Source organism: Anastrepha obliqua, chromosome 4, assembly GCF_027943255.1.
Source record: "Anastrepha obliqua isolate idAnaObli1 chromosome 4, idAnaObli1_1.0, whole genome shotgun sequence".
NCBI lineage: Eukaryota > Metazoa > Arthropoda > Insecta > Diptera > Tephritidae > Anastrepha > Anastrepha obliqua.
In genome coordinates, this window is record NC_072895.1 from 71,642,126 (window position 1) to 71,659,525 (window position 17,400).

Below are 17,400 nucleotides of genomic sequence, written 5' to 3' on the forward strand. Positions count from 1 at the left end.
CTCGAGGTTTCGAACTTACGTACTTCTAGGTGGTAGTCTCACAGAGACATTCGGCTACGACGGCCGTCTTAATCATTTTATCATTTCTTTTAAGTTATTCATTCAAATCTGTGAATCCCTAGACTTTTAAGTTCAATTTGTTTGTTACTTTTTTGCTTATTTTTCATCATTATTTGATTCACACTCATTTACTACCGCACTTGATAAGCTGGAGCCTAGTCAGCGCAGATAAATTTTCAGGATATATGTATTGGCAAAGAAGGAGAGTGCATTGACATGCAATTCAAAACAGAAAAGGAGGTGAGGTGGGGAAAACATAAGAAGCAGAAGTTGAGGTGTTTACTACAAATCAGTTTATTTATCATAAATACCTTATTGTCAATCAAAAAGATTATCACTTCAAGAATAATAGCAGTAAGCCAATGAAGGCAGCAGAAATATTGAACCATCTTATCGGTGGTTCACTAGGCAACCAATGTGGCGCGGTTGTTTAAGAGCCAAATCTTTTAAGACCCAAAATTGTATGCATAGGTTTTTTGTTGTGGGATTGGTGTTTATGACTTGCTAAGTGTTTTTAGCACTCCTTATGTTATCTTTTTTTCAGCTTATTTTTATTTCGCTTTTTGCCATACTAATTAATTTCAAAACTTTTTCTTCTCTTATTTATAGATTTTTCATTATTTTCTACGTGCTAAGTGGACCCAAATCAAATACAGCAACGAGGAGTTGACGTTATAAAACACAAAAGTTACACAAAATAATACATAAATTAATATTTTAGTAGAAAGGCGAGAAATCTACCCCGAATTGTGGTGGTAGAATTTTAAAATCAGCTAACAACACAACCACAAACGGGAACACGCAAAGTCGCAACCCAACGGAAATTTTGTGTACGGTTCACACGAACTGAGTTAAAGGTTTTGTAAGCGAGGTCGACCACTCGCTACCGCAGCAACGATGCGTTTGTACGTGTTGTGGCTGCTGACAGCTGCCGCGCTGCTAACGGTAACCACTCGAGCGGCGCACGTGCGAGAAGCGAGCAGTGGCAGCTTGGTTAGCAACTATGCAAATGATCCGCGACCTGATGCTGTGAACGAGGAAACAAGTGATATTTTGGGCACTGGTGGTGCCTACGAATTTCGTTTACCACAACCGCAGCTAAACAAACAGCAACAGCATCAACATCAACATAAAACAAAGCGGCCCAACACTACCGCCACTTATGTAACCACAACAAAAACGAGCAGCACCAGCAGCAGTAGCAGCACTAGTAGTACTAGCAGCAGTAGCGGTGCCAGCGGTGCCGGCGGTATTGCCAATCACATTTCAACAAAAGGGACTACCACACGCCCGGCCAGCTCCACTACCGCCATAAGTGGCAACAAAGCTGCCAATGTCACTTCCTCTGTCACGAGGCCTGCATCAACCACTCAACAGTCGGTCTTTGCTTATAATGTATCGATGACACCACAGCAGCCGCCAATCCATACAGCAGCGCCAGATGTTGCTAATGACGAAACGGCAGTGACCTTCAGCTCTGAGAAGGATGGTGATTCATCAAAGAAAATTATCGGCTCCAGGTGAGTGTGATTCGCGTAATGGAAAAACCCAAATTAATGAGACATTCTTTTCACATTTGCACATTGCTGCTTACCCATCCATTAAGATTTAAAAGGCTACTCACTCTATTTTCACGCCTACTTAACCGCTACTCGTTTGATGGATTTGTTTTGTATGAATTTTATGTCATACTCTTTACTTACACATCTCTTTTTTATTTTATTGAAGTGGCACACGTTTTGAGTGTTTTCGGGTCGCCAATATTGAGGTCTTGACCCTACACAATGTGTTTGCAAACGGGGCTTTCCAACCGGGTTTACTTCTTTAATCAATGCAGTGGAAATAAAACGAAAAATTGTTAGGAGGTAGCGCAGATACCCAAACAATGTCTGCCCAACTAGCCGGGCTGCCCTAAAGATTCTACAAAATGTTCGCACCATCTCAAAAATTATTTTGGAATGTAAGTTAAAGCTTACTTTCGGCGCAAGGGAAATAAGCTTAAGCTTATGTAGGTACCAGGATACTGTGTTGTTCAGTAACGAACTGGCTGCTGAATTGGTGAACAGTTCCCTTCATGGTACCAGAAGCAGTTGTCAGTCTAGGTGTTGCAGGAATCGGCTTTTGGATCCGGGACCTCATGTGCAATATAGACATCGATCGGTCGTGCGCTTTCATCACTTGAGTAACAAATAAATGCTTCTTAAAAAGCCGTACTTAATTCCTTACTCAGCTGAGAAGGACTGTGGTACGATTTATGGTTACATTTATATGAAATACAAGCAATTTGGTCAATTTGGCCACCATAGGATTCATAGTCAATTAAATGTGTATTTTCTGTGGTAGTGAGAATAACAATACTTTTGTTTGGAAACTCTTGTTTTTGTCCATCATTCGCTAGACTAACTAAGGAGGTGCGTATTTGAGTATCAAGAATGTGTGAGCTATATTCTTTATACCCCAAAAGATTTATAAGATTTATTTTGAAATCAGAAAAGTTTGAAAAGGTGTTGGCCTTATAATATCCACCCTGCCTTAGGCCTTTTAGAATAAGTTCAATGGATATCTCTGCTTAAGTGCTTGAGCTTTTAGTTATATTCTCCGGCTAATTGCTTAAGATTGAATTTGAAAATGATCTCTTCAATTTTCTTATATTACTTCAGTAATGAATATACCTTTTATGATTGAATATTCCCACCCGCGAACATTTGTGCTTCTTTTGGTACTTAACAAACCCTTCTCTTGACAATAGTCGTGCGTTTTTTCTTCCGAGCAGCAATAAAATTTTTTGTTTTTTAGTCAATTTTTTAGTCAAAGAGATTATCCTGCTTGAATTCTTCAGCCAAGGTAGTCGGCGGAAAAATTCCAATGCATATAAGCATTTAAATTGATTTTGATTGCGTAAAATATGAGTGGGAGTATAGCACTCAAGTAACAGGAGTTAATTGGTTTCAAAATTTGTTAAATTCCCTCAAACACGAGCCATGTTATTCTGAAGTATAAACGGTTCCGATGTTTTCCTTACTTAAACCGATGCGTTGTCTATTCACAACGAAACATTCAATGATGAATATATTGACTCGCACGGCCTGTCCCTGCTACCACAATAAAAATTGAAATAAGCGATTTTAAAGTTGCCGCCAACGATTCGGTACTTCAGTAAAAATTTATAACAATTTCCTTAAGTTGCTAAACATAATAAAAACTCAAACCTTGAGTGAAATTTCTTCTTCAAAAACAGAAAATTAGAGCATGTTTGCATTTAAATAAAAAATGTTGTATGCTCCCATTTACAAATTTCCTAAACATCTAAATTCTTCTTAAACTCCACACAACTCACTTTACGGCACATTTCCACAAAGCTTCTTTAATACTAAATGTAGGCCTTCATGGTGTGCCGTGAAAAATGTTATTCGCTTGTACTCACAAAAGAGTTAGGCATAAGAAATTCTAAGCAACATGACTGTGCGCTTTTCCATAAAGTAATTAGCGCCTGCTTCGTTTCCCACACTTCCTATTTGTTTTTGAATTTCTATTATCACAAAATTTTCCAATTCCTTTATTTTTTTCGCAACAATATTTTTCAGTTCCTTTCTTCAATTATTTTTAATGCCCTTCTTCTAAGTCAGCTTCTTGAGTACACAACTACATTTCTCACACCCACTTTATCGGTTTACTAAATACTTGGTTGTTGTGGCAACCTTTTGTAATGAATTTATTACCTTTTTTGCCATTTGTTTTTGAGTAGCCAACAAAAAAATTTAGGTAGATGAAAAGTAATTGGCAAAAATTTAAGGAAGTTTTTAATAATACAACCTTATGAAGTTAACAAAATATTTATATTTTAATTAGGGACAAGAATTCTTACAATAGCGTGGGTAGATTAAATTAACTTTAATTTAATTTTACTGCCTTGTTTGTTGAAGAGAAATTTTATTCATTACTAAAGTCAAAGTGAGTTAGCAAACACCATTGTAAGAAAAATTTAAGTGTTTAGTTTTTATCAATATTAATGGGTTGTTCGGTTGTTTTTGTTCGTGTTTTTGTACAATCAGTTGAATGTCAAACAGAATAAATATAAATGCTAGCCTAGAAAATGTTAAATATATTTTATCAGTATATGATATCACTTAAATCTTAAAGAACCTTGGCTACAGACTCAACTTAGCTTACGGGTAGTCATAAATAATCAGGAGCCTCGTATTCATGCAGACACTAGATAGAATTTAGAAGGAAGTGACGCTTGAAATAGTTGAATATTTAATTTAAAGATAGGCGTTTATAAGGACTTCGTCGACCTCGCTCTTTAGGGATATGATCACAAACAACTAAGAAGATAAACACCTCCCCTGATACTTTAATCGCATTCATCTTTTAGTATTTTTTAAGTATTTCTTAAGATTTCTTTAAGCTTAAGAGAAGCTATTTATATTTCTATAAATATTAGTATTTTTTACAGACAGGTAAAATTTAAAAAGAGATGAAAAATAAAAAAAAATAGAAAAAATATATTACTTTTTTTTAGTAAAAAATGGAAATGACATAAATAACCCAAACAAACTTTCAATTAAAATTAAACATAAATGTATATGTGTATGTGTAGATAGTTGAAAACTAAAATTGAAAATTGAACAAACACTGATCGGCACTCAAAACACTCATATTTAATGCTGTGCTCATCTTGTACCAATCAAAGTTTGTGTGCATGTATGTGTATGTTCATTGCATACATAAGCCGCACAATGGCAGCACATTTCTAGCTCGCAGAGTCCAACTATGTGCATGCCTATGATTTAGCAATGGCAGTCCAGGGCACACTAAATTCATGAATATGCAAAATGTTTGAGGAAATTACGCTTGTGGTGCCAGCGATCTAATAATAGCATGCACGCGTACACGTATTGGATTTCGCCAAAAGCGCAGGATTCAGATCAGCACACCAGCAACACAATACACATTTGTGAACAGCGTTGATTACAAACATTTATAGGTATAAACGAAAGTGTCACATGCCATGCAATAGTCCGTGACTGTGGTTGGACACAAATGGGTAAGGCTGCTATTGAAATTGGAATGATAGCAGGTGTATACAGAAAAGGAGTGGTGTTTGGTAAATTAAAATCAATGCATGCCAAAAAAGTGCACTTTGGGAAATACACTGACATCAGCTATTGCCGGAGATTAAAAAAGTTTCTGCATCGTCGCTTATGTAGCCAATTAAATTGAAGGCACTTTCAGCTTTTCGAAGAATTAGAAGAAATTTTCATCAATGCCATAAATTACTGAGCCAAAAATAAGCCTTAATAAAAATGTATTGAATGCATTTCAGACTTTAAGTTAACGATAGAAAAAAATTACACTATTGTTTTCGCGCCTTAAAACTCATTTTCACATCTAATGTATAAAGTTCGTTTTACTTATTTACTGTTAAATTATACCACACTTTAAATATTCAGCTGATAAGCTATTCCTAACATTGAAACACATTTTCACGTATTTCCTTTTCTGATCTCGCCCTTAACATTAACTTTAATATCTGAGTTGATAAACTATGACTATTAAGGCTAGTCATAGTACACTTGGACTCCTTTTAGCCAATAAAATGAGTTTTCATAAACTTATGAGTTTTCATAACAATTGCTTATTTTAAAATACCCTTTAACCCTTTCATTTTCTGATCTCACTTATAAAATAAGTGAGTGGCTGAGTCTGAGACCAGTTCATACTTTAAAGTTAATTTTTTTCGTTTGCTCAACTGCGTACAAAAATAAGTTTTCTTGTCAAAATAACTAAAATCAATTTCTTTGTTCGATTGTTTTCATGTCTGGTAATGCCAAGAAGTAAAGCCTGCTGTTAATTGTCTAGTAATTTTCACTTTACTTCATTTAATAGGCTATAAATGTGCATATAGCCCCGTTGGCTTTTAAGACAGCGAAAGTGAGTTTATAGAAATATTGAGTTGACTCATAATGCTATTAATGTTTACTTGGTAAAACGGCTCTTAAAGTGATAAAATTAACAAAATAAATTGCTTACGAAAATATTTCTAGAAAAATCTAACAAACTATAGCACATTTTTCTGTAGTGCCTTAATAAATATAGCGCAGGAATTAATTGAAAAGTGTTGACATTTTATATGTATCTTATTGATTTTAATACTTTTTTAATGAAAATATTAAAAAAAAGAAGTTATTAAAAATCCATCAAATTGACTTACTTCAAACTTGCCAAACGCACGTACCATATAGCCCATTGCATGAAACTCGAGATTTTGAGATTTTTAGCAACATTTGTTGATTTATGTTTTTATTTGCTCAAAGCTTGAAAATTGTATTTATATGTTTTTGGAAGAGAATTAACTGTAAAAATTCATTAAAAACAAAGAAATTATTAAAAATATGAAGCAAACAAATTGTCAGAACTCATGAATAAGCTCCTGTACTATATGAAGTACTGTACTTAACTCTCAAATTCTCGAAAAGGTGAATTAAAACATTTTAAGAAATTAAAAAAACTTGTTTAGACAAGTTTTATCATAAAATAGAATATAATTGCGTATAAATTTTACTTAAACGGGAAGACTATTTTTTAATAATAAAACAAAACAAAACACTCTTTTCATTGCAAAGAAATTTGAGAACCACCATTTTTGAATGAAATTTATCAGCTAAGATCAAATGCAGCTCCAATTCGAAAAGACCAACCAAAAAATGGGAATTTTTTATTCTAAGCATTTGAGTGGTAACTGTTATGAAATTGCAATCAAATTCAATAACTTAAAAATCAGCCAACAGCTGTTAGTTTATGCTTAAATATTCCATGCTTCATAACTTGCAACCCTAACAATTTGTTATCTCAGTTCAGTTCATAAAAAAATATGCAGATAGCTCATAAATTGTATGTCCGCACATAGCCATTGCCAAATACTTGTATGCATTTCAGAGTACGAGTAATTGCAGCAACATAAAGTGCGTCAAACCTGTCAAATAATTCAATAAAAATCATTTTTTGTAACATTGATAGTAAAAGTATATAACATGATGTTTTCACTCATACATACAAGCAGTTACGTTTATGCCACGAAGTGAATGCTCCTGCATTTGTTTTCCTTCTGCTTTGCTTTTGCATTGGATGTTATCCAAACGAACATGGATGGGGATGCGTGCCTTACGAAGTCAATGTGATTGTGTGTGGTGATGCAGCAGTATTTACTATTTGTAGCTTTTAAATTGCCACTTATACGAAAATTGGTAGTGATGCAGTACGCTTAAAGTATGCAATGATATGCAATGTGAAATCACTTAAAACGGGATAACAGTTGAGCAATGAACAGGGTGAATCATTGGTACATATTGAAAACTGAATATATAGGGCCATTAGCATGTAAAATTTTCTTTTTGAATCGGCTATAAAAAAAAAAACTAATCAATATCTTTTGAAACTTTTTTTTCATCTTGAAGATTGAACATTGTCATTTATGAATAAAAAATAATATCGTTCAAAGGACTGCCACGACTGGCTTTACAGTAGGCCCTTCGATCAACCCAATTTTTAAGCACATTTTCGATTGTTTGGGCTCCAATTTCATGAATGGCAACTTCGATTTCGTGTTTTAAAGCATCGATCGTATCTGGATGGTTCGCATAGCATTTGCCCTTAACGGCTCCCCACAAAAAGTAGTCCAACGGGCTTAAATCACAGCTCCGAGGCGGCCAATTGATATCGGAATTCGAAAACGGTAGCCAAAAGTTGGAGTGTAACTTTGGCAGTGTGACAAGTTGCACCGTCCTGTTGAAACCAAATGTCGTCCATGTCATCCTCTTTAATTTTTGGAAACAAAAACTCGTTGAGCATGTCATGGTAACGCTCACCATTTACTGTAACCGCGGAAGAATAAGAAGACTCACCACTTTGAAAATAGGTTTTCAATATTTCCCAATTTTATTCAAGCGTATAGCGTCCCATTTCGTAAATGTCAAACCTTTAAGCAAATTATGAATACATTTGACATGTCATTTGTGTTACCATTCTCAAAAAAATAGGTGGTTCAAAAAGCAAACGCTATATGGCCCACCCTGTATTTAGTAATACTAGAAGTCATGTGCACTGTTTAATTGAATCTAAGTGCTAAATTATCGAAATGCTCCCAGCAGTTATTTTATCTGAATTTCCATAAAACTCTCAACGTTTACTGATGAATAAATTTCTTCCGAATGCAATTAATAATAATAATTTTTGATAATATATTTATTTAATACGCTTACCTTTTCTTTTCGCTACCCTTACAGCGTGGTAACCTCCGTTTCGGTAATACTCAATGGTGATGAGCCAGAATTCACTGATGCCCTTGGCCACAAAGTGCCGAAGCCGCAGCCATCTCTTCAAGTAGCCAGCCCCATCGATCTTCTCAACCCTGATCGCTATGAATTCTACACATTCGATGAGAATGGTGAGCTGGTGAAACGCCTTATGACAATGGAAGAAATACAGAGTATTGTGGCAAACGGGGATGGTGAAAACTCATCCATTATACAGCATGTGCCCATAGATGATCGTGAACCGGAAAAGAATGTCCAAGACATAGTTGATAGTGTGCAGAATGTTTTGAATAAGGAAGTGGAATCGAACAAGAATATATCTAAAGATGCACTGCCTATTTTGGATACACCCGATGTGTCCTCATCATGGTCAATGATTTTACCGGCGATTTTTGGTAATGGCGGCGGCAGTGATATTTTCCCACAACAGAAACCCCAACAAATCGTCATGACACCAGACTCAGAATTGCTTGAGACCTCAACGAGTGTAGTGTCCAACACGCATGCCACGAAACGTCCGAAGCCGAACAAACGTAAGCCAGGTCAAAAACGTAAGCCAACTACACCGGCGCCCACGACTACATCCACAGCAATCACACCACAAGTTGTACAAGAGGAATTAGATCCTCATGAGTCTGTCTATACCGGAATGCAACAGTATCAAAATGTGGCTGCAAATATGCAACACTTTGACGGCTTCTCGCAGCTTCAAATGCAACCTATCTATCACAAGCTACCCGAATATACACAAATGGACACCACCACACGACGTGTTTTCGTCAACAACCAAGAAATAATACAAAGTGTAGCTACAGTACGCCCCATAGTGGCAGAAGATAAGGTCGAATTGGAAGAAAGCTATGGCAAGAGGCCACCTGTGGTCGTGCACAAGCGTCCAGTGGCACCGCATCGTCATAAGACGCCGAACGGCGGTGGGGGTTCAAGTACGACCAAGAAGCCAGTAGGTGCGCACAATAAGCAGAAGATAAAGAAGAAGCCGTCTACAACGACAACAACAACAACACCGGTACCGACCACCACCTCAACTACGACAACAACCACTACACCTGAGCCGACCACCACAGCATCTACCACTACAACAACTACAACTACCACAACAACTACAACTACACCAGCACCTACCACAACAACAACCACTACAACAACACCAGCGCCCACAACTACGACACCTGCACCCACTACAACAACCACGACCACACAGAAGCCAACCGCACCTAAAAAGAAAAAGAAGAAGCCGACACGTCAGCCAGTACCAGGCACTGGCAAACCACATCCAGCTGGTGAGAAACGTAAACCAGCTACTGGCAAGCCACGCCCTACTAGTGTTACCCAGCACAACGCACACAAGCACCAACAAGCCGGCAATGGAGAGCATACTGGCGACAAGCATCATCCAGCCGCCGACGTGCCCGAGCCCGCACCCACGACCATCGAGCCAGCAATCAGTAAACACAATAACACGCTGAGCCACAAACCGAATAGAACGCGCCCACGTCCACACAAAAAACCAATTCCCTCAACTACTACCACTACAACCACCACACCAGTACCAACAACAACCACAACTTCAACTACTACTACAACAACAACGACTACTCCAGCGCCCACTACCACTACAACGACTACAACAACAAAAGCACCTACCACCACTACAAGTACAGAAAATACATTGGTCGTAGAACATTTCCCAGGTTATCATCCAATACACGTCAAACCTTCACATGCCAATAAGCGTCCTGGTGTATCCGTTTATCCAGTGCCCGACTACAAACCCGAAGCGCTTGAAGCGCAAGAGGCCGCTGTTGAGTCCGACACTGCTGATTATGGGCAATTCAAGCGTAAACCTTTACCATCACTTGCACAAATTCAGCAGCAGCACCACAAACCGGCTGACAAACCAATATTATTAGAAGATCAAAACACACTGTCTTCATTCGATCAAATTATGGAGTCTCTTAAAGAGGAGCTGACGCACAAGACGGAAACAGATATAAATGAGTCAAGCGCTTCCGAAACGCGACCTGTGACGGACACACCTTTGGAGGCACCAATAACTGAAGCACCATTATTCGCGTCCGTCGATAGTAGCTCAGTCGCACATTCAGGTGCAAACGTAGAGCAAGCAGAAAACATAGCAATACACCCGCAATTCGCCAATACTATGAGGCCACCAACCGTGGTGGCAACAGCTGAAGAGGCAACGAAGAAAACTACTACACAGGCTATATTAGATAATGATGCAAGTCAAGAGCAGATCGAGCAGGAGATATCGGATAGCACAAATATTTCAGAGTATTCAATCGAGGAAAAAGAACCTATTGAAAGGGAACCAGGTACCGTGGACAATCTTGAAAACCAGGAAACTGATAAGAATGGTGGAGATTTGTCACATGTCGTTAAATTTGAACCACTTTACGCTGATGTTCAGGAACCAATTGTTACGGAAGTAACAACAGTTTCGTCCCTCGTTGAAGATGACACAACTGTAGTGGAAGTGATCGATGAAGTGGACGTGCAAACGGTACATTCTAGTACGCCATTAGCAGGAGGCAGTAGCACTGAATACCACGCACCACCAATAATGCATTCGCCAGTTACACAGAAGGTTGCGGCTATGATTGCAGAAGATAGTTCATCTACAGAACCGCCGCCACAGGTAGCGGATCTAAAGCCACACTTGAACATGGATATACTTAAACCGATGGATCAAATAAACATGTCTGACTTCCAAACGCAGGCGGCCACAGTGGCTTCGACGCTGGTGGATGGCACAAACACAATTGCTTCCGATCCACTCATGAATACCAACGAGACGCGCAGTGAAATTGATTTTCTGATGTCCGATGTTATACAACAAATAACTGGGCAAAAAATTGATTCAGATCGGCCTGATCCCATAGAAGATGGCAACCGATTAACGAACTTTGCGCAATTAAACTCATCCTTCTTGCTAAAACCATCTCAGTCAGCGATGGAACAAAGTAATGTAGACGACAGTTTACCGGCTTATGGAGGCATAACAATTACTAGTAGTGCAACAATTCCATCCCCTGCTAAAGTGTCTGCGGAAGTGGTTAGTGTAAAACCGATGTTGGTACCAACCCCAGAACCACTCAGCGAGGCAGAATATGAACAGACAACTGAGATCGACACTACAACAGAATATACTGAGACATATACTCCACAAGAAGATGTTAAAATAGAGGCGGAGAAAACGGATGGCAAACTAGATAGTACAGAAAACCTCGAGAAGGAACACAAGGCTGAACTATCAATGGAAAACACAGAAAAAGAGGAGACTGAGCATGCGCCTGAAATACAACAAGAAATACTCGATAAGAATGAAGCGGAATATAGTGACCAAACACAACTCGATGCTTCCGAGAAATACGAAGTAGAACAAAACGTGCCAACACAAGCGAACAGTATCGAAAAGGAAGAAATGGAACATAACACGCAAAAACAAGACATAGTGGAACATAAAACTGAGCTTCAACCGGAGAGTTCCGAAAAATACAAAGTGGGAGATAAGCCTTTAATACAAATTGTTAGTCCAGAAGAAGACAAAGTTGTGGCGCCTATATCGGAAGAAGTTGCGCAAGAAACCACCACAGTGGAAGTTCTAATACCATCTTTGTCACATATTTATGAAACACAACAACAAGAATTCGGAGATAAAGAAGCCTTATATAGTGCAGAGAAGGGAAAAGAGCCTACCCAATCCGACGTAACTCAAACACAACAAAGTAATATGTCTTCGGAGCCACTTAATGAATCAGAGACAATTTTAATGGAAGAGCAGATGAGTGCCGAAGGAAGTAACGAAGAGAAGAAAGAAGAAATGACAAGTGCCGAAGTGATTATTACGGAAATAGAGAAGACGAATGAAACAGAAATGGAAAAGCCTAGCAAACAGAACGGTAGTGGGGAAAACCCTTCGCAAGCGGAATTTTCTGAAACTACGGAAGAATTTACTGCACAAACTGAGACCAATTTAATGGATGAAGTAACAGAAAAATTTATGACTGAGAAGGAAAAACCCACTGAGGAACAGAGCTCGGCTGAGGCACTTGAAGAAACTACTAGTGAAGTGGAGGTAGATAATAAACTCGAAATACAGGCAATGCAATCTACAGAGGTGCCCAATGAAACTAAAGAAACACAGACAAATCATTCAAAGGAAGAAGTAGAGGATCAAGCAAATCTTCAAAACGAAAGTATTGAAGAAGATGCCAGTGAGTCGAATAAAAGTGACACAGTAGAGGCTGTTAGTCTTGCAAGTGAAAATAATTTTAGCGAAAAAGATGCCAGTGAAAAAGGGCCGACCGAAAGTTTCACAAATGAAACCACTAAAACAGACTCAGAAGACACTAATGAAAAAGAAAGCAAAGAGAAAGAGTCCTTAGAAAAGGATCAAACCAGCGATCACATTGTCACAATCTCTGCGGATATTAACGATATTGTTGCTGAGGAAACCAATTATTCTGTAACAAAACCAGATTCCACGGAATCATACGACAGTTCAACAGAAAAAGAAACTACTGCTATGGAAGAAGATAATGTGACGAATGATGCAAATTTGCAACTTCAACACACCAAAGTACCAACAACAGAAAAGTACGTAACAACTGAAGAAGAAGAAGCAAGCAGTGAAGCAATTGAAATTGAAGTGACAACAAACCAGTCAGTCGATCAAAGTATTACATCTGAAAAGGTTACGTCAGCAGATGAGAATGAAGATGCAGAACCAGAAGCTGCTACAGATGTTACCATTATGATTTCAGATGAGATAGATAGTACGGAATCTGATGAAGATCCTTACATTAAACTTGGGGAGTCTACCACAAAATACCCTGTAAAGCCAATTAAGGAAGATGATAATGGTATGGATGCAGAAGAAGACTCATCAAGTGCTGAAGAAACCGACATTGAGGTTACAGCGCCAACCTTACCACAGGTAATACAGTTAGCTGTGTCGGAACCGACGGTGCAGGATAGAGAGCAGGTCAACGAAGAGTCCGCAGAGGAGACAGAGCCGCCAAAATCTGCCGAAGTGGCACCACCAAAATTAGCTGACGGAGAGAGTGGAGTGACGATGGAAGTCATTACAACCAAACCAGAAATTGAAGAAAATACATCCCAGGAGGCGGAATTGCCTGAAACCACTGAACATATACCAATCGAACAAACAAGCAAACCTATTCAAACATCTGTTACCCAACAACGCCCGCAAATATCACAACTCAACTACAACTACCGTCCTGATCCACAAAATCCGCTGGATGCAGGCGACCAAACCACTTATATCATACCGAAATTCCCCACAATTCCAGTTCTCGCTGCATTATCAACACCCATGGGCGGTGTGGCTTCTTCCACATCCACCAGTTCCACCACTTCGACTTCCACTACTACTACAACTACAACTTCTACCCCCAAACCCACACCCACAACCACAAAGCGCGTACACACGCTGAAACCCGTCTCGTACTATAATAAACAATCTGGCATAAATGCGGCAAAACCAGCCGAACCCACTAAAATTATACCCTACGCAGCCAGTACTACCCAGCAGCGTCCTATGCAGCGACCAGCACAACTGAACAACTTGATGGCCACCTCCACACAGGCAACTCGGCCACCAGTTAAAATGGAACCCAGTCCTTCCAACTCGAAGGGACTCGAAGCATCTATAACCAACTTAGACGAAGATCTGCAATCCTTTGTCAAACTCTGCAATGAATTGGCATTTAGTTATTGGAAGTCCATTACATCGGAAAAGATTAGTTCTGCACGCAGTTTGGTGGTATCACCATTTGCGCTAACCTCGATGCTTTCAATGGTTTTCCTGGGTGCACGTGGCAGCACATCTGGCGAAATGAATGAAGTACTCAAATTGGATGACATGGTCACCTTCAATCCACATTTAGTTTTCAGAAATATTACCGATTCAGTGGAACATGCCACTGATAGCGACATTGCGACAACAGCATTCGTGCGCGAGATATTCAGTGATCGCGCAAATGGCAAAATACTGCAATTCTTCAAGGAGAAGACCCAACAATTCTATTCGGGCCATGTAGAGGAAGTGAATTTCCATGTGGTCAACGATGTAATACGTCGCCGTACAAATTTGCTCGTTAAACGCCATACAATGGGCAAAGTGTTGGAATATTTACGCACAAATAGTCTTTGGGTTAACGGACCGCTGGCGACCATTTCTGCTAATCTTTTCCAAACAGACTGCAAACGCGGCTCTACACAATTGACAGATGGCGAAATGTTCTTCCAAGTGCATCCATCGGTGCGGCAACGTCGTCTAATACCTATTCCTGCTGTTTTGTACAAGAGCGGTTTCACCGCTGGCTATGAGCCCAATTTGGATTCAACAATTGTAGCATTCGGCAGCATTCAAGATACCGTAAGCATAGTTTATGTTATGCCCGGCCATCAGAGCACACTTTCGCCAGCAGAGAGTTTGGAGCGACTTGAGCGTGAGCTTGTGGAACAGGCCTTTAGCAAGAATGCTTGGAGTAAAATACTCACCTCGTTGATGGACCGTCCAGGCATGGAGGTGCAACTGCCACGTTTCTCGCATAGATCTTTCGTAAATGCTTCACTAGGCTTACAGAAAATGGGGCTGAAAGGACTTTTTAAGTCAGATTACGCCGATTTGCGTGGCCTTACTGGCTCTTCCAATCGTGACATTTATCTCTCCGATGTCATACAAATCAATACCTTCAGCACTTGTGGTGAGGAGAAGATTGCTGATCATCATCACGTGGAAATGTATCCAGCACCACCGCTGCGTAAACGGAACAAAGACCTCGGAGCTAATGACGATGGTGCCTACGATTCATCCGAAGCTGTTATCGATTTCGGCTCGCTGGTACATGACTCTGCGCTGGGACGTGGATTCTATGACGATTTACTAGATCCCAAATATCTTGAGCTGCCACTATCGTTGCGACCACGACAAGCACGCGTACCCGATGCGCCACGACTACGTTTCGACAAACCATTCCTGTATTTTGTGCGCCACAACCCAACCGGTATTATACTCTTCATGGGACGATTCAACCCACGACTACTGCCATGAAGGATTTATGCTGATAGCAGCCATTCGTCAAGCTGTAGGTGCATGCGCGAATTTTGACGACTCAGAAGACTAAAAGAACGTTAAAAGAAAAGAAACTAAATTGAAGATGCTATGCAATTAATTTTATTTTATGGCATTTCAATATGATTTGTATGAAAATTTTAATGCCCGCGTGTCTGGTAACGTCACATTCGCATTTTGTTTGCCTATATGCGAAGATAAGCCAAACTTACATTTTTGTTTAGCGAATATTTTCGTAAGTTGAACGAATTTTTAGTGAAATTTTTTTTTTTAATATTTCGAATATTTTATTTTATTTGAACGGTTTTATTTTGAACAGTTAGCATTTAGATTCAAATAAATTATATTTAATTTGAATGTAGTACCGCACGACGAAGGTACCGTTGGCGAGAATTGTTTTTGTTGTGCCTTAATCACGAATCACCCACACCCGCATCCGCTCCCGCAGCAGCATCCACACTACTTGTACACGTGCACACATACACACACCCACACACGAGTGATGGTTTTTGTGCACGGGTCATTTGGATTCGAGATTGATGCGCTACATGCAACTTGAGATATTTGTACGCTATACTAAATATTACTTTTAGGTTACGAAATATAATAATTTTTCTATGCAACTTATTGTTAACATAAACTCTGTTTTTTTGTTTTTATTTTTAATTCTGGATTTTATTATTTTTATAGTATTTGTATTATCGAAACACACACTAAACTAACTACTTTCATTTCATTAACTCAAACTTATTGCATGAATTACAAAGCTGCGAACACATAAAAATATTTTATTATTTATAAAACGATGAAGTACGAAATAATGGTTTCTGTTTCGCTGATATACGTAGTAAAAGTTATAGCATATACATACATATATACACACGCATATGTATATACATACATTTAAGAGGCATATTTGAGAGTGTTTTGTCCATAAGTAATCATATATTTAAATACGAAATTAAATGTACGTCGTTAAAAGAAGTTACAAATAAACAACAAATATTATTTAAAATAGTTATGGTAGGTTTAATTATTTTTGTAAAGCGCTTTTTATTTTTTATTTATTTTTTTTTTTTTTTCATAGGCGTTGTGGTAGCCCACTACCCTCAAGCGACCTTCTGAAACTAGGCTGAGTCCGCGAAAAATGTGTGGTGAACGGCCTCTAAAAAGTTTCCGTCGTAGTAGTCGCAATAGGGACTGTCGTCGCAGTTAAACCTATATAAATGTGCTTTGAATCATCCATGACCACTCAAAAACAGGGTTAGGTAGAAATCCACTTCTCCATGTGGCCTCTCAGCCAAAGCTTTAGAATGCATTTGTGCGTCCAACGCCCTTTTGGAGAGTTATCCCCACCTTGTTTGCCACTCATCGATGCAATTCTCTCGTAACGCCGCACTAGTAGATGAGCTTATAGGCGTCTGTGTTCTCGCTATTTGGACAGCTTCTATTGCTAATATGTCTAGCGGATGCATGCCAGATATTACTAAGGCTACATCTTCGGACACCGGTAGGTAGACTGTAGACCTCGAAAGTATGATACATGATTCGTTTTATTCATCCAAATTGGTCCACCATACAAACTTTGGCTTTTCACGACATTAGCCAGAAATTGACGCCGATTTTGTTTTGATCCTCGTACATTTAACATCGTATTCGAATGTGCTTTGAAAGACAGCTTTTTATCTATCATTATTCCCAAGTATTTGATTGCGGGAACGGTCGATATGTTGAAGTCTCCGAATCTAAAAGAGGCTTCTGTTTTTTTTTCGACTAAATATAAGGACTGCTTCGGTCTTTTGTTACTCTAATTCTAGATTATTTTGTGCTAGCCACGATTGCACACTTAGAACCGCATGAATTGCGTTGTTGCGGATATCGCCA

General features: G+C 38.9%; 1 protein-coding gene across 1 annotated transcript; it reads left to right on the forward strand.

The window, feature by feature from the left end:
- The first annotated feature begins 957 nt into the window (after positions 1 to 957).
- LOC129245861 (mucin-5AC) lies at positions 958 to 16,134 on the forward strand. Its single transcript, XM_054884284.1, has 2 exons — positions 958 to 1,580; positions 8,346 to 16,134. Exons 1-2 carry the CDS (start codon positions 958 to 960, stop codon positions 15,493 to 15,495), a joined length of 7,773 nt encoding a protein of 2,590 aa, XP_054740259.1. The 3' UTR covers positions 15,496 to 16,134.
- Positions 16,135 to 17,400: the final 1,266 nt, after the last annotated feature.

Coding starts and splice junctions, on each gene's coding strand:
- LOC129245861 (XM_054884284.1), top strand. CDS start 958: ATGCGTTTGTACGTGTTGTGGCTGCTGACAGCTGCCGCGCTGCTAACG. Junction 1,581..8,345: donor AAGAAAATTATCGGCTCCAG/GTGAGTGTGATT, acceptor CTACCCTTACAG/CGTGGTAACCTCCGTTTCGG.